Source organism: Mytilus trossulus, chromosome 13 (assembly GCF_036588685.1).
Source record: "Mytilus trossulus isolate FHL-02 chromosome 13, PNRI_Mtr1.1.1.hap1, whole genome shotgun sequence".
NCBI lineage: Eukaryota > Metazoa > Mollusca > Bivalvia > Mytilida > Mytilidae > Mytilus > Mytilus trossulus.
The window spans coordinates 7,918,004-7,942,494 of NC_086385.1; the positions used below are offsets into that span (position 1 = coordinate 7,918,004).

Sequence of the window (24,491 nt, forward strand, 5' to 3'; positions counted from 1 at the left end):
CTTTGATATAGGCATTTTCAAATGTCGAAAATGGTTGATTGAACCTTGTTTTATAGCGCTAAACCTCTCACTTATATGACAGATGCATCAAATTCCGTTATATTTACAACGTTGCGTGAACAAAACAGACATCATTAACAAAAGTCAAAATATGGGTACAGCAGTCATCACGGTGTTACAATCTAAAATCAATCATTTAAACCACAGTCCCAGGTGAGGCGGAAGTTTAGAAACATGGTAAACCCCATCATAATGTATTTTTTCCAGTGTTTCATGCGTGGCTGTCTGTTGATGTCTGTCAAATACATTTTTGGATTATTGTAATGTCGTAAATCGGGTTTTGTGTTTGAACTATCTCACATGTTGCCATGTCAGGTCCTTTAAAAGCTGCAAGATTTTTCGTTATGGATTTTTTCGCATTGAAAAGGACCGTTCGTGGAGGTGTACTAGCTTAAATTCGATTCATTCTGATTCTGTTGGATAGTTACCTAATTGGAAATTATACCGCAGGTTCTTATTTAGTATTTGATGAACTATGTTCGGCCTCTGTGGCCGAGTAGTCTGAGTTGTTCAAACCTTGTGCGTGACAAGTGCGCTTGAATATGCTCACTATTGCCAAGTTTTGTCAGTTTTCCTGCAATAGGTCAGTGATTTCCTCCAGGCACTCCAACGTTCTCTTCCAATAAAAAATGTACTCACTTAGTGCTGAAAGAGGCAATGCATAGAATAATATCATATAGTATATAGCATATTTAAATGAAGCCGATATTTTTTGTTGAGTTTTTGAGGGGTAGGGAGATGGGATTTTAATGTAATATTAACTTAAAATCCATTTCTACATGTCATAGGACAATTTTACCTTTGTAGGCCCGAGGTTAACCGTATAATACATTCATGTATGTCAATGAATGCATGATAGAAAAATGAAAGAGTAACAAAAATACCGAGTTCCAAGGTAAATTCAAATAGAGGGGAGTCGAAAACAAACAGTTTTGAATGGTTCAGGTAAGAGAGAAAAAAAAGATACCAAAAATTAAAGACATTACCAAAATCTTAGTAACAAAATATATATGCAAGGGAAACAATGAAACATTTAAGCAGGATGACTATAAGAATAGAGCTTCTTTTCTCATATAAGCAACTACGTTGTTTCTAATATTAAATTAAATGACTGTTATCTGAATAAAAAATAAGACAAGGTACACAATTAACAACAATAAGTCATACGGATGGGAATGTCTTTTTACTTCATAATGGAACTTACGCCAATCAATGAAGCAGAGTTTTCTATTAACAAGATTAAGGGTATTAGTATTAAATTGTGACTAGAAAAGATCTCACCAATGCTGGTATCAATAAATTGCGTATCTAATGCACGTTCTTCAAACATGTCCGAATATTAATTTATCAAATTTAGAAAATCCTAAACCGATTTGAAAGTTTATCATTGTGTACATTTTGATGTAAATTTCCAAAAACCGATAACACGGTGGTTTTTCTGATACTATTTATAAACCTCAATATAAACAAATATGCATAAGTGTCCCGTGCTCGTTTATCTAGCTATATAAAGACGTTTACCAAACATAAGGATAAAGGTTCATATCGAGGGAATAGCTTACACAGATACAATATATATTTCATGTAAGTAACGATTTTATAACTTGATAGTGATTACATAGCAGATTTTAAATTTTGGTATGAATAAGTCATATATCTATTAATTCGAATTTAAATTAAACGAATATTATAAAAACTCATTTATTTTCATATTTCACATTATTGTTTTGAATATTGTCAACTTTCAAATGGAACTTTGAAATTATCCATTTGGAAATTAATTATTGTGAAAAATTCTTTTGTGGCGATTTATGAACTAAATCATTCCCTGATTGCCATCAGTAGTTTGACATTTTTCATAACTTTTTATTCAATCAGATAATTTTTCATGGTTTTCTCCTACTGAAATGTATAGAAGGCCATATTTTTAGAATGTTTTCGGTTAGTCCTTATCTATTTCAGAACAAACAGAAAATGATTTTGACGTTTAAACATGGTTTGCTCCGATCGTTTAATATAACAAAAATATTGAACAGGTTTGTATTTATATTTACATTTATTGACAAATTGTTTTCGAATTCTCTTTCTTTTGTTATGATTTCCTTTTAGTTTTTTTTGTGATTACTTACCTTGAGATTACCATGAGATTTTTGTTTTTGCAGTATTGAATATTTACAAGAACATTGTATTTAAAAACAACAATGGACCAAAAGTATATTACAGTCTGTGTATTGGTTGTTCTCTTTGTGTCATCTGTTCGAGGTAATTTATAGTATGGTAAACAAAATAAACAATAATCATCTAAGACAATCAGTCAATCCAGGTATTCATCAGACGTGCGAAACACAAAGACACACAAATCAATATAAAAACTTACTTTTTAAATTTTTTCGTGGCTCATCAACTTTTGTTTATTTAAGGCTAAAATACAACTGAAAGTAAATCTGGAAAAAAATAGGTTGTAACAACCTTTTAAAGAATATAGACGAAATAGCACCGACAAGACTACGTCAAACGGGTTTTACTACTAAATTCTTGATTATCATAATTAATTTTGAAAATATAGATGAAACAGTAGCTGGGGTTCCGTTTTAAATATATGTCTGTACAGCCCGAATGGCATATAATAAATAATTAAAGCTGAACATGTGAAGGTCAAAATCAAAATTGAGAATGGAAATGATAAATGAGTGAAAGAGACAGCAACCCAATCAAAGAGCAGGAAAAAGCCGAATGCCCCCAGTGGGTCTTTAACACAGCAAGAAAATCCCACCCACTTTATATTTATTTTCTAAACTACTTTAAAAAACTAAATTTAAATGTTTCATCTCGGTCACTATTGTTCTACTAATAATATTTCGGTGCTTTCGACGAATTTATTCTGTTGCAAATTAGATGCCAAACACAAGTGTTATTGAAGATCTTCCATTAATGGTATTTATCATTTGTAACAATGTTTAACAATCCAACTCGACCTTTTGACAATATTTTAAATCTATATCAATAGCGTACAATTATTGCAATGGAATATGAGCAACAGTTCTGTATTTGGTATGTGACCGTCAATTGAGATTTGATGATTGTCCACTTTTCATAAATAAAACAATGATAAAATCAATTATTTCTGTAGTAGCACTTAAACTGCATTTGCCCAAATGACGGTCACAACTATTCATACAAAGTTCTGTTATTCCATAATTACAACCCTAAGGTGGGACCGTACCTAATAGTGATCAATAGTATATTTCTAAATAATGTTTTACAGACAAAAGTAGCATTATTTTATGCACTCGATATATATATAGCTAATAGAAGAATGCCCTCATATCTATTCATCTCATTTTTGTACATTCAGCCAAATACAAACGCATGTTTAAATTTCTAAATTTGTTAATTTTACTCTCATAGGCGATGCAGAGTCGGAAAAAAATACAGAATGGACTTCAGATGATGTTCGGTGTCTTGCAAAGAAAGTTGGCGTATCATTAGTAGTAGGGACAGGTGCAGTTGCTTTAGCACCAGTTGCACTTGGGGCAGCTGGCTTTGGCAGTGCTGGTATAATAGCTGGATCAACGGCAGCTAAAATAATGACTGGATTAGCAGCTTCTAATGGTGTAGGTGTAGCAGCTGGAAGTTTGTTTGCCGCCTGTCAGTCTGCAGGAGCTGCTGGATTGGCTGTTGGTACAAAACTTGCCATTGGTACCTCAGTAGGTGGGATATTCGGCTATTTTAGTGGAGGTTGTTCAGACAATGACATTGACTGTAAAAATAAATGAAGTCTAATGACTAAATTTATTGTTTAAATTGAATCGATAAATTTTTTAGCTTGTACTTTCAGAAACCAAAGCACCTCTTCAAAATATAAAATTCTTCACATAAGAAAATATCTTCAAAGTATTTCAGAGATCATATAGTTTTTATGGATTTTTCATTCTTCTAGGTTGTTAATATAGAATTATAAATTTGAGACGATTTAAAGTTTACACATATTATCATACACATTTGTGATTTATTTACCTTGAAAAATTTAGTAAAAAACAAAATGAAAAGTTGTGTGATTGCCAATAACACAATTGGTTGGTGATATTTAGACGAGACGTCCGACTGGCCAACATAATAATTATCTTTGTAACCACGTTGAGTTTATAACTAATCTTAAAGACAAAAGCACAAATACACCTTCGATTGTCCGTTATTTTACGGACTACAACAATTATAATGACCAAAACCCATACTAAGTATTAAGCTACAAATGTGTACGAAAAATGTGAGAAAAAATACTAAAGAATAATAACCACCAGCCTTCTTTGGTTTTTTTACTTTACTCGTGCTTGTAAACAAGCTATAATATTTGAACATTGATAAGCTATTGTTAGTAGTTAAAAGAAGATGTGGTCTGAGCGTAAATGAGACAACTCTCTATCCAAGTCACAATTCGTAAAAGTAAATCATTAAAGATCTGAGTACAACCTTTAACATAAAGCCGTGGCTCACTATAAACAGCATACTATAAATGGCCTCAAAAATGACTTGTTTAAAACCAGAAAAAATAACGGTCACATCTATATAAACACTTATGGACCACATCAACAACCGGCAACCACTGTACATCAGGGTCCTGATATCTGTTTGATTTCTGTACAATAAAAATGAACAATTATCATTTATGACAGACAGCAATAGTTGAACATCAATGAATTACAGGTCAAGTTTCCACACAAAGTTTCGGTTGTCTTTGCTAAAATCGCTATTGACGCCATTATATAAAAAAAATCGTGTTTATAAGGGAGAGCAGAGGGGGTTGTCAACGTGTTATTTGCGTTAACTCAATTTCTGCACGTTTGTAAAAATAATACTATTTTTAGACAGTGAGACTAATGATAATTTTATTCAAATTTGTCTTGAAAAATTATATCAATTTCTTATGTGTTTTTCTGAATTAACTATATAACTTCTTTATACGCTTTATATATCGCAGTCTTGCTAGGTCTTGCTAGGTCACACTAGGTATGTCTTGTGTGGTAAAACCTATGTTAAAACTTCACTATAAATAAAACGTCTCCGTTTCTTTCTTTCTCATAAGGTTGGGTTGCTTTATTGGTGCAGATATAAGTGTACCGAGCTCCAAGTTCTGTTCCGAGAAAGGTCAGACGAAAACAACCTTTTGCGACTGAATTTAGGTTGGCAATACGTCAGATACTAAACGAGAGACGACAGATACCAAAGGGATAACACAAATCATAAAAAGCAAATTAATATGCAAGGGAAACAGTAAAACACCTAAGTTTGTTCATTTGTGTAGAAAAGAGAGCGTCTTTTCCCATATAAATATCTACCCTGTATGAAATTTTAAGTTGTATGACTGTTATATGAATAGATAATAAGACACCATTAACTACAATAAGTCATTAAGCTGTGAACGTAATCGTACTTCATACTAGAACCTACCAAAATCATTCTCAAAGAAGCAGAGTTTTCATGATTAAGGTTATTAAATTGTAACTTGAAAAGTACGCATGAATGCTTGTATAAATAAATTCGTATCTAATGCTCTTTCTTAAAGTGTGTCTGAATAACTCATTATTACAAAAGCGTTTTGAAAAGTTTAACTTTGTGGAAATGTGTACTTTCGTTTCAGATGTAAAACACCAATGAGGTTTTTCAATTACTATCTATAAACATAAACAAATATATGTACGTGACCCGTGCTCATTTATGACCTCGTTAAAGTAGCTATGTAAATACGTAACACCAAACATAAGGCTAAGATTTATTCCAAGGTAACAACTTATACAGATACAATATATATGTCATGTAAGTACCGATGTTATATAACTTGATTGTGATTGAATTACACAATTTGATTTTTATTATGAATAAGTCATTATTCTATAAATTCGACTTTTTGGTAAACGAACAAAAGACAGTTCCTATTTTTTTTTTTAATTATATGAAAGATATTAAGACAAACACAATCAAACCCAAGGAGTAAACAAAGACTCATAAAACAACAGATATTTACATCAACAGTTATAAATAATAAATAAGAAACTAAACGATTTCCACTAAAAACCGGGATTGAAATCAAATTGAAATCATCAACATAATGTTTCTTTATTATAAACTTGATCCATCTTAACTGGAAACTTATACATAAAACGTATGACTTGTGTTTGTTGATTGTTGTACCCTATTTAGATAATTTAAACCACATTGCTCATTATTATTTTGAAAATAGTCAAATTGTAAAAGGAATTGTGAAATTGACCATTTGGAAATTATATTGATGGTAGCGAAAAGTACCTTCTTGCGATTTAAAAAGGCAATCATTTCATAAAAGCCTACAGGACAGGAAACAATATATGAGATATCATATCCTCATATATTTCTTATAAATTGGATGTCCGTTATGTTTATAACAGTGGCTGTCATTTTTAAATTGTATTTTTGGTTTTGAATATTGGATCATAAGTTTAATATATAAAAAAAGAAGATGTGGTATGATTGGCAATGTGAATACTCTCCACATGAGACCAAATGACAGAGAAATGAACAGCTACCGGTAACCGTGTGGCCTTCATAAGTTACCACTGCACAAAGCAAAGCAAGCATTAAGTAAATGATGTATGAGAATGTGGGTATGTGTTGAAATTTAGTTGCAAGGTTGCAGTACCTTTCATTTTTATTCATATATTCTTCCGATAAAGAGGAGTGGGCATTTATTTTGACTATCTGCATATCGATTAGATTTTTTTTAAATAAAATAGTACAAGCAAAAAGGCTTACTATACTTTAAAAGAATATGTGTTCTTGAATAGAACGATATTTTTTTTAGTATCAATTTAGTGTAACTGATGATACAGCAGAATCAATTTTGATAAAAATACAAATTCACATCGATTGTTATTTGAAAATGTCTGTACCAAGTCAGGAATATGACAGTTGTTGTCCATTAATTTTTCGTAGCCATTTTAGTTTTCGTGATTGTACTTTCTAATATTTGACGTTTCCTTTTAGTTTTTGAGTTATTTTGTGTCTTCTTTCATTTTTCGAAACACGCATGTGCTTTTTTTCAGTATTGAATATTTATTGTATAGCAATATAATATTGTTCACAGAAAGTACTCAAACGTTAGCCTGCAATGAATTCCAATATTGCCCTAGTGCAATAAATCTTAAACTCCATGACGTCATCAACGTCAAAATCTAAGTTTTAACCAATTTTTACTTTCAAATATTATATTGCTATACAATAAAAGGATTATTGCATGAATATTGGGGAGAATTGTCCCTCGAAAAACATATATTGCACTCGCAAGCTCATGCAATATAAAATTCTACTCGTGACAATATTCCCCAATATTCATGCAATAACCCTATTATACTGTATGATTGGACAGACGTATATAATAATCTGGGCATTGTTTGCTCTCTTTGGTGCACCTGTTCGATGTTATTCATTCAAGACATGGCACATTAATTTGTTATCTAATTATTTTGCTTAAAATTACAATCAATAAGCAATCAATATAAGCGTGTATCATACTATGTTATAGTATATGTATAAGGTTCGATTCTATCAAATCATTGATTTTCAAATTATAAAATAGTAAATAACTTATCATACAGTACCAAGATTGAAAACTTGTATGTTTGTCAGACGCGCACAGTCAAGCGTATAAGTAAGCTTGCAATATACGGTAATCCAAAGAAACACATACATAGAATATAACAAAATAGCTCGTACATTTGATAGATATTGTGCACGGCTTTTCAATTAATTAAAAAAATATATAAAATATACATATGAAAGTATATAAGTCGAATCTTTTCGTTTTGTTCCAGAGTATCTCAAATGAAATTACTATGAAATCCTGATGACACGATCGTGACGATGATTACAATAAACGTTTCTTCATACGTTTGGCTTTTCATACGATGATCTTCATTATCTTAGATGCATGCTTAGTTAACAAATATTTGTTTAGAGTGGATTATACCCATATTTTGACTATTTTATTTATTGTGTCCGTTTTGTTCACGCATCGTTGTTAATATAACGGAATTCGATGACACTGTCGTAAAAGTAGAAGTTTATAACTATAAACTAGGTTCAATCCACCGTTTTCTACATTTGAAAATGCCTGTACTAAGCCAGATATATGACAGTTGTTGTCCATTCGTTTGATGTGTTTTATCATTTGAATTTGCCATGTGATTAAAGACGTTCCGATTGAATTTTCCTTGGAGTTCAGTATTTTTGTGATTTTACTTTTTTTGTATAAATTATATTAATCGTTTTTCACCTTAAGGGTGCGAGTGCTGCTTGTTCCGGCATTAGCCTGATCTTTTTCGAAATCTTAGGCTTCTCTACCTCAGAAAATTATTTACCTTTGCTTTATTTGGTAAAACCTTTAGGAATTTGTGGCCCTCAGTGCTCTTCAACTTTATTGGACTTTTAACTTTTTTGGATTCGAGCGTCACTGATGAGACTTTTGTAAACGAAACGCGCGACTGGCGCAAATTCAAAATTTCAATCCAGGTATCTATGATAAGTTTATTTACGTGCAAGAGATATTGCTCTTTCTTAACATGTGTCTGCCATTCATCTTCCACTTCCGATGTACTACCATCGTTTCCGAAAGACCTTACTCGCAATAGTTTAAGAATCGAGCAGAAAATTAAGTCCCTGAAATTTTCTCAACAGAGCAGGGAGCAAACCAAACATGCTCGACACCTTTAACATTTGTGATTGAAGTCCGGTGCGATAACCACTACACCACGACTCTCTTGGAACGGTAGATTTTACCAGTTCATAAGATACATAGATTTAAATATTATTGAAATCACATATCGTCTATGATTTTTTAAATTCTTTTATCAACATATTTGAAATCAACATGTTTCTTTAAAGAAACAATATTATTAAATGGGACGACAGACGTGCATTTCGTCTACACGAGACTCATCAGTGGTGCTTGAACAAAAAATATTGGAAAGCCAAATATGCATTGATTTTTAAGAAATATTCCTTGATTAAGTGCAGAATACAAGTAGCGTTCAGAATCAAAGTTACCAAAAATATCTCAGTTTTAGTTAGCTTTTTTGTTATATCAGAACCCATTATCCTCTCTCTGATTGAACAATATGTAGAGCTCTCTTCTTTTAACTAAGTCAGTCCATTTCCTCCTTCATACGTAAACAATCAATCGATGTCCATGTTTCTACTAAATGATATACAAGTATAACAATTAAGTTGTCTTTTGTATACAACACATTGTGTTCTAGATTTTTTTTCGTGTTATTTGCTGTGTATTTAGTATGAGTGTCGATTGATTGCTTTTCCGTCATCATATGTCTAAAATCTTCAACTCATACCAACGACAATTCTTTAAATCTTTACAAACATTCCTACCTACCGAAAGTTGACTACCACTAATTATGAAATTTTTGCTTAAATTTGAGTCGACTGAAAAAAGAAATAATGTAAATGTTCGTTGCCCCATTCTTATGGTTTCAATTCCTTATATCTGCATTGTAGTTAGCATATCTTATTTGATACGATATCGATACGATTAGTATCCATTTATAATATAACTTATACCATATATCGGAAATGAGGGTCAGTTGAGAATAAAAGAAAGGCGAAAGTTACAAGAGGGATAGTCAAACTTATAAATCGAAAACAACTGACAACGTCATGGCTTAAAAAGAAAAAGACAAAAAGACAAACAATATTAAACAAAAGACAACATTGAAAACTAAATTTTAAGCAACACAAACCCTATCAAAAACTGGGGTGGATCTCAAGTGCTTAGGATGGGTGAGCAGATCCAATTCCACATGTGACACCCGTTGTGTAGCTGATGACCATGTCACAAAATACCCAGTAATAAGTTTTATTTTATATTTTACATTTAAAAAAGGGGGCGGAATTGTAGTCGCGACATTACGAACATTATCATCTGTGAAACGAATATTTCATAACGGTTAACCAACCTGCGATAGCGTTTGTTACATTTACAAAGAGATTGTTCCAACTTCATTATGTCGAACTCTTTGTTTCAATCCCGTTCATTTATACTATCCAATTCACTTTCTTAGAGCATGAACGAGATATTCATTATTTATCAAACACTAAAATTAGAAAAACTTTGTAAAAGTTTGACCTTGTGTTAATTTGTACTTTCGTTGTTGATGTAAAAACCGATGAGGCTAGGGTTTTCCAATACTATTTATAGATATGCATGATATGAACACAAACGAAATAAGAAGGTTAACGTGTTCCTTGTAACTTTATCTAGCGATATAAACATAACTTTACAGATTTAAACTTAAGGAAGAGCTTACACAGATATAATATACTTTTCATGTAAGTACCGATATAAAAACTAGATCTTGATTAAAATGTAGACTTTGTATCTTTAGTATAGATAATTTAATACACATCGAATTTTAGTTAAACGAACATTTGCTAACTTATTTGTGTTCCATATAAACGCTCAGTATAAAGAAAAGATATTAAATGTAAAACATCGACATAATGTTTGTTTAAAATAAACCATTCCATATGCTACCACCCCTCTAAAAAAAAATCTGTAGAATATTGTACCATATTTTAGATAATTTAAAATATCATTGTTTATTATTCATGTTATTGTTTTTATGATTGTCATCTTCAAGTGGAACTTTGAAATGGTGCATAAGGAAAATCGTTGTGAAAAAAGTACTTTTTTGCGATGTAAGAAGGCACGCAATCCCCAAAAGCTAATGGACAGGATACAATGTGCTTATGTTTGAATAGATGCACATATGTTTATAGGTAGAGGCAGGGGTGTCCTGCTTTCCTTGAATAAAGCACCCTATATTTTTAGATTTTAGTTGTGTACAGTAAATCTTATAAGTAAATATTGTTAGGGCTTAGATATTTTTAACTTTTATTGCGTAAAATTATTTTATCAGTCCTCACATATTTTTGATTATATCAAATAGGGCCTAGATATTTTTACCTTTTATTGCGTAAATTATTTTGTCAGTCCTTAAATATTTTAGATTTTATCCGTGTACAGTGAATTTAGAATTTAAGTTAGTAGGGGGAATTTTTTAGTGTTTAAATTTTAATTAAATCCCGTCTGGATGATATCCGATGAGGAGGTGTTTCATAACTGGAAGGATTTACGTATAGAAGAAGAAGAAGATAATCTATACGTTTACATCAGTGGCGCTCTGTTTGTAATTGTGTTTTTTTTTTATATCGGCAAATAATTTCTATGTTCTTGTAAATGGTGTATGAGAAGGTTGGTATGTGTTGTAATTGCGGTCTTACAATTAAATTTTGTTCATATGTCCTTTAGAAGAGGAGGTATAGGCATTTGTTTTGGTCGATTGGAATTTAAAGTAAAACAAAATAGTGGAAGAAAATATACTTATGAAGTTTTCACACTACATCCATTGAATGTTGGATGTTCACTGATTGATATTGAGTCTTCGATGAATGATTTGCTCATTTTTGAAGGCCGTCAGACGACCTATAGTTGTTAGTTGTTGTGTCATTTTGGTTTGGCCAAGCATCTGATGATATAATTATGTTTCGTAACTGTTGTCATTATTGTAGGAGGAACCTTATAATGTCCCGGTTTTTTTTTTTTAAAAAGGGCGAAAGATAAACTGACAACGCCATGGCTAAAAAAGAAAATGACAAGAAGAGAAATAATGGGACCCAAGACACAACATAGAAAAACTAAAATCTACGCAACACGAATCATGAAAAAACTGGTGGGAATCTCATGTGCTCTGTAAGGGTGAGTAGATCCTGCTCCACATATGGCACTCTTCGTGTTGCTCATGTAATTACACATTTTGTAAATAGTCTTATTGGGGAGGTCACATGAAATGGGAATGGGATTGTAATTAAGAAACAAGGAACATATCAATTATCATCTGTGAAACAGACATTCCACAACGGTCAACCAATTCGTGATGGCGTTCATTTTAATGTGGTTTTTTTTATTAAGGTTTTGATTATATTCCTTTTAGTGTTAGTTTTTATCCTCTTTTATCATTTTTTTTTTTCAAATAGATATTTAGTTGTTATGTGTCTTCTTATCTTTTTCTAAACAAAGTGTGCCGTTCTATGATATTATGTAACACTATTGTTTCAGATAAGGCTGAATGTTTGGTATCATTAAAACTTTTAAACCCGCTGCAACTATTTGCACCTGTGCTAAGTCAGAAATTGTATACCGTAGTTATCGTTTGTTGATGTGGTTCGTAAGTATTTCTCGTTTCGCTTTTTTTAATGTAGATTAGACCGTCGGTTTTCCAGTTTGAATGGTTTCACACTAGTATTTTGGGGGACCCTTTATAGATTGCTGTTCGGTGTGAGCCATAGCTCTATGTTCAGAACCTTAATTGTGACTTGGATGGAAAGTTGTCTCATTGGGTCTCTACCATATTCCTATATATATATTTATAAATGCGTGCTTATTGTTTTTCAGTTTTTAGTATTTACAAAGACCGTTGTATCATTGTATATCAAAACAGCAATGGAACAGAAATATGTCACAGTCTGTGTGTTGTTTTTTCTTTTGGGTTCACCTGTTGAAGGTAATGTATTTGATGGCCAAGGCAGGTGAATTTTAATCCAATTGTCTTGATTAAAGTTGTAAAAATACAACCATTATGTGAAGAAACCATGTTATTATAAAAATATCGGTATAAATTTTGATTCTATTAAATTTTATATTTTTATATTATAGTATAAAATTGAGAATGGAAATGGGGAATGTGTCAAAGAGACAACAACCCGACCAAATAAAAAACAACAGCAGAAGGTCACCAACAGGTCTTCAATGTAGCGAGAAATTCCCGCACCCAGAGGCGTCCTTCAGCCTGGCCCCTAAACAAATATATATTAGTTCAGTGATAATCAACGCCATACTAATTTCCAAATTGTACACAAGAAACTAAAATTAAAATAATACAAGACAAACAAAGGCCAGAGGCTCCTGAGTTGGGACAGGCGCAAAAATGCGGCGGGGTTAAACATGTTTGTGAGATCTCAAACCTCCCCCTTTACCTCTAACCAATGTAGAAAAGAAAACGCACAACAATACGCACATTAAAATTCAGTTCAAGAGAAGTCCGAGTCTGATGTCAGAAGATGTAACCAAAGAAAATAAACAAAATGACAGTAATACATAAATAACAACAGACTACTAGCAGATAACTGACATGCCAGCTCCAGACTTCAATTAAACTGACTGAAAGATTATGATTTCATCATATGAACATCAGACACAATCCTTCCCGTTAGGGGTTTAGTATCATACCATCATAAAATATATGAGAAGAACATATCCCGTGTCATGCCGTTTGCAAAAAAAAACATATACAAAAAAATATAACAAAATAGACAATAATTATCGTATTATCAACTATATTGATAAGACATGCGATAGACAGTTACCATAAGAAAAACAATTGAAATAAAAATAGTGTACGCAGATGATTAGTTTAATTCAAATTCATAATTAAAAAATACTTGAAAACATATAAGTCAACTAAGATTTGATGTTTACAAATATCATTTGAACAAGCTCATTCCTCATTATTATTTGAACTCCATTTGCTCCCGTCATGCAGACGATGACAACTCTTAAAATTAAGATCTGTTATTCCATAGTTATAAATCACCACGTAAACTCTCTTAACAAATGTTTCAATTGACAAAAGAAACTCGTTTAAATTTACTTTTTGAAATAAGTAGCTCAATCGGATGCCCTTATATGTAATCATAAAATAAGTCAAACATGAACAAATTTAATGATAATTTTATGATTATTTCCTCTCTGTAGGCGTTGATAAATCAACAAACAATAATGGATGGACTTCTGATGATGTTTGGTGTTTAACAAAGACATATGGAGGCGCTGCAATATTGGGAGCAAGTTCAGCTATTTTGGCACCCTCTGCATTTGGTGTGGTTGTGATAGGCTTTGGTGCAAAAGCTGCCATCGGCGCAACAGTTGGCGGACTATACGGTTATTTTGTCGGAGGGTGTACAGAAAACTTAATTGGCTGAATATAAAAAGAAATAGGATGTCTACACTTATTATTCATATCGAATGCTTGGAATTAATTCTTATTTCTCAATAATAAAAACGCACTTTTAAAATGTGAAAAAAACCCATCTACTAGAAATACTCCTTGTTGATTTTTGTTTTGTTATGATATTGAAATACAGCATTATCAATAACAAATCAATTTAGGTTTAAAACGAGTGACCAAACATCATCGATATCTTTATCTATTTTATATACTAGTAGCTTATATGTTAGTGAGTGGTATATTTCATGAATGAAAGACTTTTTATTTAGCGTGATAAAAAGAGATTCTGTATATGATTTACAGGATAGCAAATAAAAAGACAATCGAAAGATACAAAAGGGGCATTAAAACTAATAAGTTGAAAATGAAATGACAACGCCAAACACTAAATAAGAAAAAGACACACACCAGTACACAAAACACAAACCACAACATAGAAAACTAAAGACTGAATAATGAACTACAGAATAATGCCATATTTGTTTGTTTTTATAGTGATGAAGATTAAAAAACACAATGTTAACTGCTGTATCCCTTTTTTCGACATGTTTACTAATTATGCTTGTTTGTTTTGTTCACGCAAAAGATAGACAAGTCGAAAAACACTTATAGAGATAGAGTTCGTTATCAGGACTTGAAGGCATAAAACTTTGCTCAGTGCTCGGAGCACAAAAATCATGCTCGAAACATGAAATCCAGCTCGAAAGATTTATGACCGTGAGGCCATGACTAGCGTCATATACAAATAATAAGTCAAGAATATAAGGTATTATAATGAATTGTTGGGTGTATTTGATCAAGCATCACATAATGAATGTATGCCTTTTTGCGTTTCTTTGTTGCATGTAATTCACTCGAAATGAGTAGCTTATTGATGTATGAATAAGAGCATCAGTAGTATACCGCAGTTCGAAATTCATAAATTCTGGTTACAAACTGAAACAGAGGGGAAAACATCAAATATAAGAGGAGTACAACGACGCAAGAGAATCACAGCACTTAAAGGCAACACGCACAGAAACAAATTTCCTCACTTGGTACAGGACATTTTAATGGATGCCCTCATATCTAATCATATAAATAATTTACAATCTACCAAAGATAAACGCATGTTTATAACTTGATTAATTGTACGTTCTTAGGCAATGCAGAGTCTGAACCAAATAAAATATTGATTGAGGATAATGTTTTGTGTGTTGCGAAGAAGATTGGAGGAGCAGTGGTAATAGGGACAGGTGCCGTTGCTTTAGTACCCGTTGCTCTTAGTGCCGCTGGTTTAGGCAATGCAGGTATACCAGCTGGATCATTAGCAGCCAAGGCGATGGCAATATCAGGTGTTGCTAATGGTGGTGGAGTAGTCGCCGGAGGAGTTGTAGCCGGCCTTCAGTCAGCAGGAGCTGCTGGTTTGGGTGTTGGCACAACGGTTGCCGTTGGTACCACATTTGGTGGTGTATATCGCTATTCAAGGATAGGATGTTCAAACAATGAAACTGAGTGCATAAAAAAAATAGAAGTAAGTTCAATGTCTTAATATAAAGCGTTTCAATTGAACCGACGCTTTTTAACTCGTTTTTAATAAAACCTAATAAATTCGACACACAAGAACATGTTTTTTTGAAATTTAAAACGCTTTTCGTTTCTGTGCGACTGACAAAATAAAGATTAATAAAAAAAAATAAAAAAGACAAACAACGTTAAAAAAAAACGATTCTACAACACAAACTCTGCAACCAAAATGGGTTTAAACTCCGGTGTTTCCGAGGTGTCAACAGTTTTTGAAGTCTAAAGGTATCAACCGCATCTTTGTAAATTGTATGTTGTTGAATCGGTTATCGGATTATTCAGTTCTTTTTAGTTGTTATGTAATGGTTTAATTGGCGCCAAGAATGAATTACTAGTTTCAAAATTTATCACAAAATAAAAAAAATGTAATATGACCACACAAATAAATTTTGCTATCAATGATATTTACATAACATTCTGTATCAAATTGCTGGTATATCATCTAAGGGTTACAGTTATACAGGATACTGAATTAAGGTGAAATACCATAATTGTTGTCCCCCATATTCGTCTTGGTAAAAATGTGCACTTTTAAAAAAATTGTGCAGAATTTATTTCGTTTCAAATAAAGCACTACTAGGTATGCGTAAAGTTTTATCCTGTCCAGTAGTCAAAAATGCACATCAAATTTCACTTCATATACCAATAAGCATCATCAAGTTTATCCCCGCCACAGTCTGTATGTATGTATTTATGTATGTGCCTATCCCAAGCTAGGAGCCTTTTATTCACTGGTTGTCGTTTCTTTGTGTGTTACATATTTGTTTTTCGTTAATTTTTGTGTACATAAACTATGCCGTAAGTTTTCTCGTTTGAATTGTTTTACATTGTCACATCGGTGTCTTTTAAAGCTGACTATGCGGTATGGAATTTGCTCATTGTTGAAGACCGTACATATAGTTGTTAATTTCTGTATCCTCTGGTCTCTTGTGGAGAGTTGTCTCATTGACAATCATACCACATCTTCGGTTTTATTCAATCATTCTAAACATATGCCGAATGGAAACGTTGTTCAAAGCTAACTTTATTACAAAGATTATACAATGATCGCCGTTTTAAAGATAGCTAGCTTATATTGTTTATAAAAAGTCAGTGAAAGACCATAAGCACCGACTTTACTTGACAAAATAAGCAAGAAAATAGAACTGATAAATTATTTATTTGCAATGGAATAACTCGACCTTATTAAATTTGTATTCTTGTGACGCTGAAGTCAAATCTCAATAAACGTATTAAGGTAGATTGATTGTATACCGCCATCTTGGATTTTAAAATCCCAGTTAAATTCGGTATAGTTATTTACCAAAATCTACAAATTTAGAGACAGATTTGCAATTTAATGGTTAGACTGTTTATCTATATTTAGAAAACTTGATGATGTATTGTATTATTCAAAATATTTAAACAATTATCATTTTTTAGGGGTTTTAGAATCATTTTTTTTCAAATGAGCCCTTTAAGAAGAGATAACTCTTTTAGTAAAAATTTAAACTGGACTAATAAAGACATATTTTCACTTGTAGCAAAAAAAAACCGAGATCGGTGACATCCTTTTTTTCTTTTTCTTTTCTTAAAGCATATAATAAAACCTATCTTCGTACAACTTATTTTAAAATTCTATCGCATAGAAATCTTTTTAAGCACACAAATGGTTTTTTTCGTTAACAATGTATCCAAATTTAGGCAATTTTCAACGAATCATAGCTTGAAAAATAGCATGGTGACCCATACTTTTTATTATATTCTTGAAAAAAAGTAAAGTAAAATCTTCAATTTGCTAAATTATAAAAAAATTCTGTCTCAAAAAGTATATACTTATAATCTACCTTAATTGATAACATAATATACCTATGGGAATGAGTAGCATATCAATGTGATACATTTATATATAAGCACTTTTTGGAACAATTGGAAAACAAAGGTTTATTTTTTAATCTTTATCTCAACAGGTGATGCTTAGTCAAAAGAAAAAAAATGGATTTCAGATGGTGTTTGGTGTGCAACAAAGAAATACGGAGGTGATGCATTATTGGGGATAGGTACAGCGGCTATTGCACCCTATGTTCTTAGCGCAGCTAGCTTTGCGGAGCTGGTATAGCAGCTGGATCAGCGACAGCTAATTTAATGTCAATGTTTGCCGTTTACAATGGTGGAGGCGACGTAGCCGGATGAGTTGTTGCCACTCTTCAATATGTAGGGGCTGCTGGCCTAGGCCTAGGTGGAGAGGCTGCAATGGTTACCACAGTTGGCGGGACGTACATTTATTTATTTGGAGGGTGCGCAAAAGATGACATTAAAAGTATAAAGAAGCATAACTGATGTCCTATGTTTTAGATATATTTTTCTAATAGATCAATACTTTCGAATGTTAAAGCATCTTTTCAAAGTGTGAAATTCTTAACACTTAAAAGCGTAATTACAATATTTAGATCATAATTCATGTAGATTTTTTTAACTTCTAAATTTACTATTAAAGCAATTTTTTATTCTTTTCAGACGATTATAATTTTCTAAAGTATATTTGTGTTAATCGTTTTTTTTTAAACTTTAATTTGAAAATAAGGAGATAAGTGAAGATTGACAATGTCAGAACTTACCAAGTAGACAAATAAACAATGATGATGATGTGAACAATTACAGGTTGCCGTACGTACTTCCACTATATAATGTTAAATACCCATTCATATAGTAAGCTACATATATCATTAGTACGAAAAGGTGAACAGAAAAATAAGTATAACAGTCAATTTACATAAACCTCCTATTCAGTTATTGTAACTGTTTGTGTAGTGGAAGTACGTACAGTAACCTTATGAATCTTGTGTAGACGAAACGCGCGTCTGGCGTACTAAATTATAATCCTGGTACCTTTGATAACTATTAACAATAACTGGGTAGAAGGTACAGCATCAACGACAGATAATGCACAAGTACATATAGAATTTTCTAATTAGTTATCAGAGGTACCAGGCTTTTAATTTGATACACTAGACGCGTGTTTCGTCTACATAAGACTCATCAGTGACGCTCGGATCAAAATTGTAAGAAAGCCAAAAACATGCATTAAATTGAAAAACATTTTAAATAAAGGCAATAATAGTAAACCACTGTTTAAAGGTCATAAATCAATTGAGAAAAAACAAAATCTGGGCATAAATTTAAACCGAGGGAAACACATCATCGTTAAGAGGAAAATAATGAAACAAGAGAACACTGAAGTGAACAAAATATAAACAACAATGCAACATGCATAGAAACAAAATGACTCAATGTTACCCTACTCATATCAGGATTACTTTTTATACCTTTATGAATGACCTGCATCAGATTAAAGATGACCACGAATATGATCTTATTGTCCTTTATAAAAACCCATTCCCCTTTTTGTCGATTGAGTGAGACTTTCCACCAAATTTTACACAGCGCAGTCAAAAAATAGATACCTCATGTAGAAAAGTCTTCTGTTTGTATATGTAGTGATTTGTAGACTTGAATTTGCCTATCATCGATTTTCTTTTTTTCCCATGCATTTGGCGCAATTTAATTTTATTCGATTCACAACATAATGGCCATTTAAAAATAAAAAGACAAACAATATTGCACCTTAAATCACAAAAACTATTGAATGAACAACATCAACTAAAAAAATGGGTTCCGACGCAACATTGTGTTTCAGTATTTTTTCAGAAGTAAATAGTTATCAAAGGTACCAGGATTATAATTTTGTATGCCAGACGCGCGTTTCGTCTGCATAAGACTTATTAGTGAGGCTCAGAACAAAACAGTTATAAAGTCAACAAGTACAAGAATGAAGAGCATTGAGGACCCAAAATTCCAATAAATTGTGACAAATATGGCTAAGTTATCTATACATGGGATAAGAAAATCCTTAGTCTTTATACATTTGCAAACAGAAAATCTATTATAAAAAGAGTAAAATTGTTTAGGGGATTAAGCATTTACGCTGGTATTGAGTTTCAAGAACACCTCATGGCTCCTTCCGTACTATAATATTAAAAGAACAAAAAAAACAGAACAAAAGTGCCATACCTTTCTTTACATATGCCAAAGGGGGACGTCAACCAAAATACCAAATTATTTTGAAAAATATCAATCACAGATAATCACGACTCTGTTACGCCGATCCCGACCCCTTTTGCTCAATTATGACATCATCGAATCAGACCTTCTAAACAATGTTTAACTTCCCATGACCATCACTATAAGGTATCTGAAAAGGTTGACCATTTGGAACCACAAAGGTGCATCTCCGTTTTGTTAAATTCTTTTTGCTCAATTTTTAGATTTGTTGTAAATTTCCTGGTTCAATTTTGTTTGCCTTTTTGTCCTTTCTTTTGTTTAATGTCTATCTTTTCTTTTCATATTTGAAACCCCGAATCCTGAAATAAACTAAATCATTTACATTAAAAGTACGCATATACAGCCATTTTTTTACGTTTATTTATATTTTCGAGTCTTTCTGAAATATTGAAATCCGGTTTAAAATTATTAACAAGCAATTTCAGGCTTCTTTTATTTATATGCAAATAAGTAAAAACATTTTATAAAAAGCCCATATTTTAAGCTATAAAAAAATCTCTCTTAAAGTCATAAGAAACGAGTGACCGGTGAAAAATAATGTTCTTCCAATTCTTGAACCAATGCATACAAACATCATAAACTTAGTCTTCTGTGCTCGAATTTATCATTTTTTTTCGTGTAAATTTCGTATAATTGTCAATTTTTTTTTCAATCGGTCAGTGTTGTTGTGAAAATATGGCAGGTAATTAAAGTTCGTGTTTTGAAGCCGAAGTTTAACGATTGTCACCTGTTTGTCAACAATTGACGGAAAATAAACAAAAAAGCATGGAAATTGAGCACGTGTTTAACATGTAAATTCAGATAATAGTTTATTTTAAGGACATCCATGCGTATTGTGGTCACCGGATTTTTACGAGGTGGGTCACACTGAGGTCACCTTGCATACGGAAAATATGTCGGGGGAATTGCTTGCTGGAAGGAAGCTATTCAAATAAAGTAAACTTCTTCTAAATATGAATAAATTAAAGAATTTTCTTCAGAAAAAAGTATATGTACATAAGTTTTATAATGAAAACTATCCATTGAGTTATAAAAATCATATGCATTATTTTATTTGATTTGAGGTTTCTTATGACTTTAAGGTGTCTGCAATTTCTACTGATTGTGCATACATTTTTTGGGGCGACAAAATGACAATCTGTTAGATATTGCAAACTTTAAATGCATATCTTTAATGTAAATTTGCAAAGACTCATTAGCCAAAAGTGTTCCAGTCAAATATATGAATAAAAACTAAATATATACCTACGTGTCACGTGTTCAGTCAGCTGACTATATACATTATAAACATTAAATCATTATAACAGACAGAGGTTTAAACCGAAGGAATAATTAACTCAGATACAATATATTTGTCCATGTAAGTATCACTTTTAAAACCAGATTAACAATAAATTGTCATGATTATATTTTATATATAGAATCATTTGAGAATAAAAAAATTGTGTAACTTGATAGCACTTGGATCAATAAGGATTCGTACTGCTAAAAGTGATGATTTTGATTTGTATGCATGTTTTATAGATGCCACCTCTTTTTGTCTTTGTGGCTTCTTCCTTTCTTTTATTTTATTGAAATGTCGTTTAAAGTCTTCTTACTTCTTTCTTTACAATTTTGTATGTTTTATTGCAGTATTGAATATACAAAGACAAGTGTATATTAAAGCAGCAATGGACCGCAGATATATTACAGTCTGTGTATTTTTTGTTCTTTTTGGTACCTCTGTTCAAGGTACTATATTTATATCATATTATGAGGCAAACGCAATTTAAATTGCATTTCAACTGTCTTGATAAATATTGTTAAAATCAAATCTTGTCCATCAATATAAGCTAAGACCATGATGTGTAATAGTAATGCCGATTCTATTCAATTATATCAAACGACATTTTTTTCAATTAATAAAGCTATTGTTTGCTATAAAACTAGAAAAAGGACCTATTTCAAATCCTCGCAATAAATAAAACAAACAATCATTATGAATAAAAAAAAAAAAGACCTGCAATATACAGTCATCCAATGTATTACATAAATAATACATCAAGCAGCAATTGGTGCATTTTGAGAGAAAAAAAATTCACTCTTCGTCCAGATTGCAATTTGCAACAACAAATTATTTTGTTCTTATAATAATCCTTTGTAAAACTATGAATAGAAAACAATATCTTGATATGGCCTTCTTTCAATATGCAATCATGGGGATCCTGGTGAGACGATTATAAAGAACGCTTTTTAAATACAAGAATAACAATTTGTATTGTCATTAAATCTTTTAAACAACTGACATTGTAAAATATATATATATATATTGAAACTGCCTTAGTTTAAGATATATGTGAAGTTTAATCAAATAAAATTGTAAAATCTATCGAGCAAGGACAACTGTTTTTAATTCTTTAAAACATTTCATAATTCTAAACGGTTAAAATATTTACATTAGTGTTGCTCAATCGCTGGTGACGTTCACTATATAAAATTTAATTACAACGTAACTGAACTCATCATAGAAACAAGGATCTAAATGTTGTTCGCCAGATTCGCTTTCTGTCTTCAAAATATACTCATCAGTTACGCTCGTATCAAACATTTAATACGGTAAAAAAGAGTAACGATATCAAAAACAACGATGCATAAAGTACATCCTTTACTAAATGTGATTAGCAACAACATATTGTGTGCAAAAGGAAGTTAGTAGTCTATGAATATAATGCTCTTATTATATACTCATCTAGTGTCTGTACTTTTGTTTTAATTAGTCAAATATGGGATCTATTTTAAACTTTATCTCTATAGGCGATGATGAGTCAACAGAAAAAGATGGATGGACCTCAGATGATGTTTTGTGTGCAACAAAAAAATATGGAGGTGGTGCATTATTGGGGGTAGTTACAGTAACGGCAACACCCTATCTTCTTGGTGTGGCTGGATTTACCGGAGCTGGTATAGCAGCTGGATCAGCGGCAGCTAAGTTGATGTCAATGTTTGCCGTTTACAATGGTGGAGGCGTAATAGCCGGAGGAGTTGTTGCCACATGTCAGTCTGTTGGAGCTGCTGGATTAAGCTTTGCTGGAAAGACTGCAATGGTTACTATGGTTGGCGGAACGTTCAGCTATTTAACTGGAGGATGCGCAGAATATGACATTGACTGTATTAAGAAACCAAAATGATGTTCAATGTTTTAAAATTATTGTTTTTATTAGAACACTACTTTTAGAATGCTTAATCATATTTTTAAAGTGTGAAATTCTTAACCTCAGAAAATGTAATTAAAATATTTAGATTATATCTTTTTTGGTATTTTTTTTTACTGAGGAATTTATTATTAGAATTTGGCATTATACCTTTCAGACTATTTTAAGTTTCTCACAAGAAGTTATAAACATTTGTGATTGATTTCCTTTTACGATATAAAAACAAAGGCTGTGATATTGTTGCCAATGACTTAACTAACCATAAATACGAAAGTACAAAGACATAAACATTTACAGGTTACCATATATACGGACTACGACTAAACAATTGAAAACACCATACCATATAGTAATCTTAAATAAACTCATGATAGATACCAGGATTCAAATTAAATACTTGCGCCAGACGCGCGTCTCGTCTATAAAAGACTCAGAAGTAATGCTCGAATTAAAAATGATTTAAAAAAAAGGGTGGCCAAAAACTCAAAAAAGAGAACGAAATGGAAGAGCATTGGGGACCAAAAAATCAAAATTCAAAAACGTTTGCTAAATACATATGAGATAATGTATGCTTGAGGTTTAAAATGTCCCTGATACGAAACATGAACACAAAAGAGTCTTTTTTTTTTGTTACTTCGATTTGTCTTTTTAATCACGTGTTCCGATTTGAACATCGGTAAATAACTGTATTACAAGTTGATAGGCTATCCCAGAGTTTGTATTTCATACTAAGATTTTTTTAAGTTGACTGTCATGGAATGCCTGTTCCTAACATGACAACGAATACAATCAAATTGTTGTTTATATAACCCAGTCCTCTTTTTCTCGATTGTTATAGCACCCACAGAATGAGATCAATCACCACACTTACACTAAAAATGAGCCAACACTGGGTTCAATAAGTGAAACGTCGCCAATCAGAGCATACAAAGATACCAAGGGAATAAATAATATAGATTATGTGTAAAATCTAATGCCATTTACGCAATTTTATGCCATTTTACTTTACAATTTAAGTGTCGCAAAAGTAGTTTTAAAATTGTAAATGTAAAGCAAGCCCATTTGAAGAACTGTAGACAATAACGATCAAAACTAAGGAGCAAACATAAACTCACAAAACCAAACTTTTTACATCAACAGTTATAAACAATAAATAATAACAACACGAACTCCACTCAAAATCGTGCGTGAAATCAGGTGCTCCGGAAAGGTAAGCATTTCCTGCACCGTATATGTCACCCGTTGTGTTATTTCTTTGTTCAGTTTGGTTACGATGGAAGGTTATTATTTCGAGAAAAATGTATAGATATGAACAGTTTTGTCTGTGTCGGTAGTATCTTTAATTTTAATTTTACTTTGATATATTAAATCTAAGTGATCACTGAATCTTTTATCCTTCAGCAAAGTGTTGTCTTAGTTTCCTTATTGACGGCCATCTTGAAATTTTCCGTCATTTAAAAAAAATTGA

At 31.9% G+C, this 24,491-nt stretch overlaps 3 protein-coding genes across 3 annotated transcripts; all 3 read left to right on the forward strand.

Annotated features, from left to right (window-relative positions):
* Positions 1–1,532: 1,532 nt before the first annotated feature.
* LOC134695394 (interferon alpha-inducible protein 27-like protein 2A) lies at positions 1,533–3,906 on the forward strand. The gene is made up of 3 exons (XM_063556634.1): positions 1,533–1,644; positions 2,223–2,322; positions 3,469–3,906. Exons 2-3 carry the CDS (start codon positions 2,262–2,264, stop codon positions 3,834–3,836), a joined length of 429 nt encoding a protein of 142 aa, XP_063412704.1. The 5' UTR covers positions 1,533–1,644; positions 2,223–2,261; the 3' UTR covers positions 3,837–3,906.
* A 10,807-nt stretch (positions 3,907–14,713) lies between these two features.
* On the forward strand, positions 14,714–15,699 carry LOC134695378 (interferon alpha-inducible protein 27-like protein 2A). Its single transcript, XM_063556608.1, has 2 exons — positions 14,714–14,732; positions 15,311–15,699. The coding sequence occupies exons 1-2, from the start codon at positions 14,714–14,716 to the stop codon at positions 15,697–15,699; spliced, it is 408 nt and encodes a 135-aa protein (XP_063412678.1).
* Positions 15,700–21,126: 5,427 nt separating this feature from the next.
* On the forward strand, positions 21,127–23,117 carry LOC134695061 (interferon alpha-inducible protein 27-like protein 2). The gene is made up of 3 exons (XM_063556236.1): positions 21,127–21,192; positions 21,465–21,563; positions 22,626–23,117. The coding sequence occupies exons 2-3, from the start codon at positions 21,503–21,505 to the stop codon at positions 22,997–22,999; spliced, it is 435 nt and encodes a 144-aa protein (XP_063412306.1). The 5' UTR covers positions 21,127–21,192; positions 21,465–21,502; the 3' UTR covers positions 23,000–23,117.
* The last annotated feature ends 1,374 nt before the right edge of the window (positions 23,118–24,491 follow it).

Bases quoted from the DNA above. Each gene is read 5' to 3' on its own strand.
- LOC134695394 (XM_063556634.1), top strand. From the start codon at position 2,262: ATGGACCAAAAGTATATTACAGTCTGTGTATTGGTTGTTCTCTTTGTG. The intron at 2,323-3,468 runs GTAATTTATAGT...TTACTCTCATAG, and splicing joins CTTTGTGTCATCTGTTCGAG to GCGATGCAGAGTCGGAAAAA.
- LOC134695061 (XM_063556236.1), top strand. From the start codon at position 21,503: ATGGACCGCAGATATATTACAGTCTGTGTATTTTTTGTTCTTTTTGGT. The intron at 21,564-22,625 runs GTACTATATTTA...TTATCTCTATAG, and splicing joins TTTTGGTACCTCTGTTCAAG to GCGATGATGAGTCAACAGAA.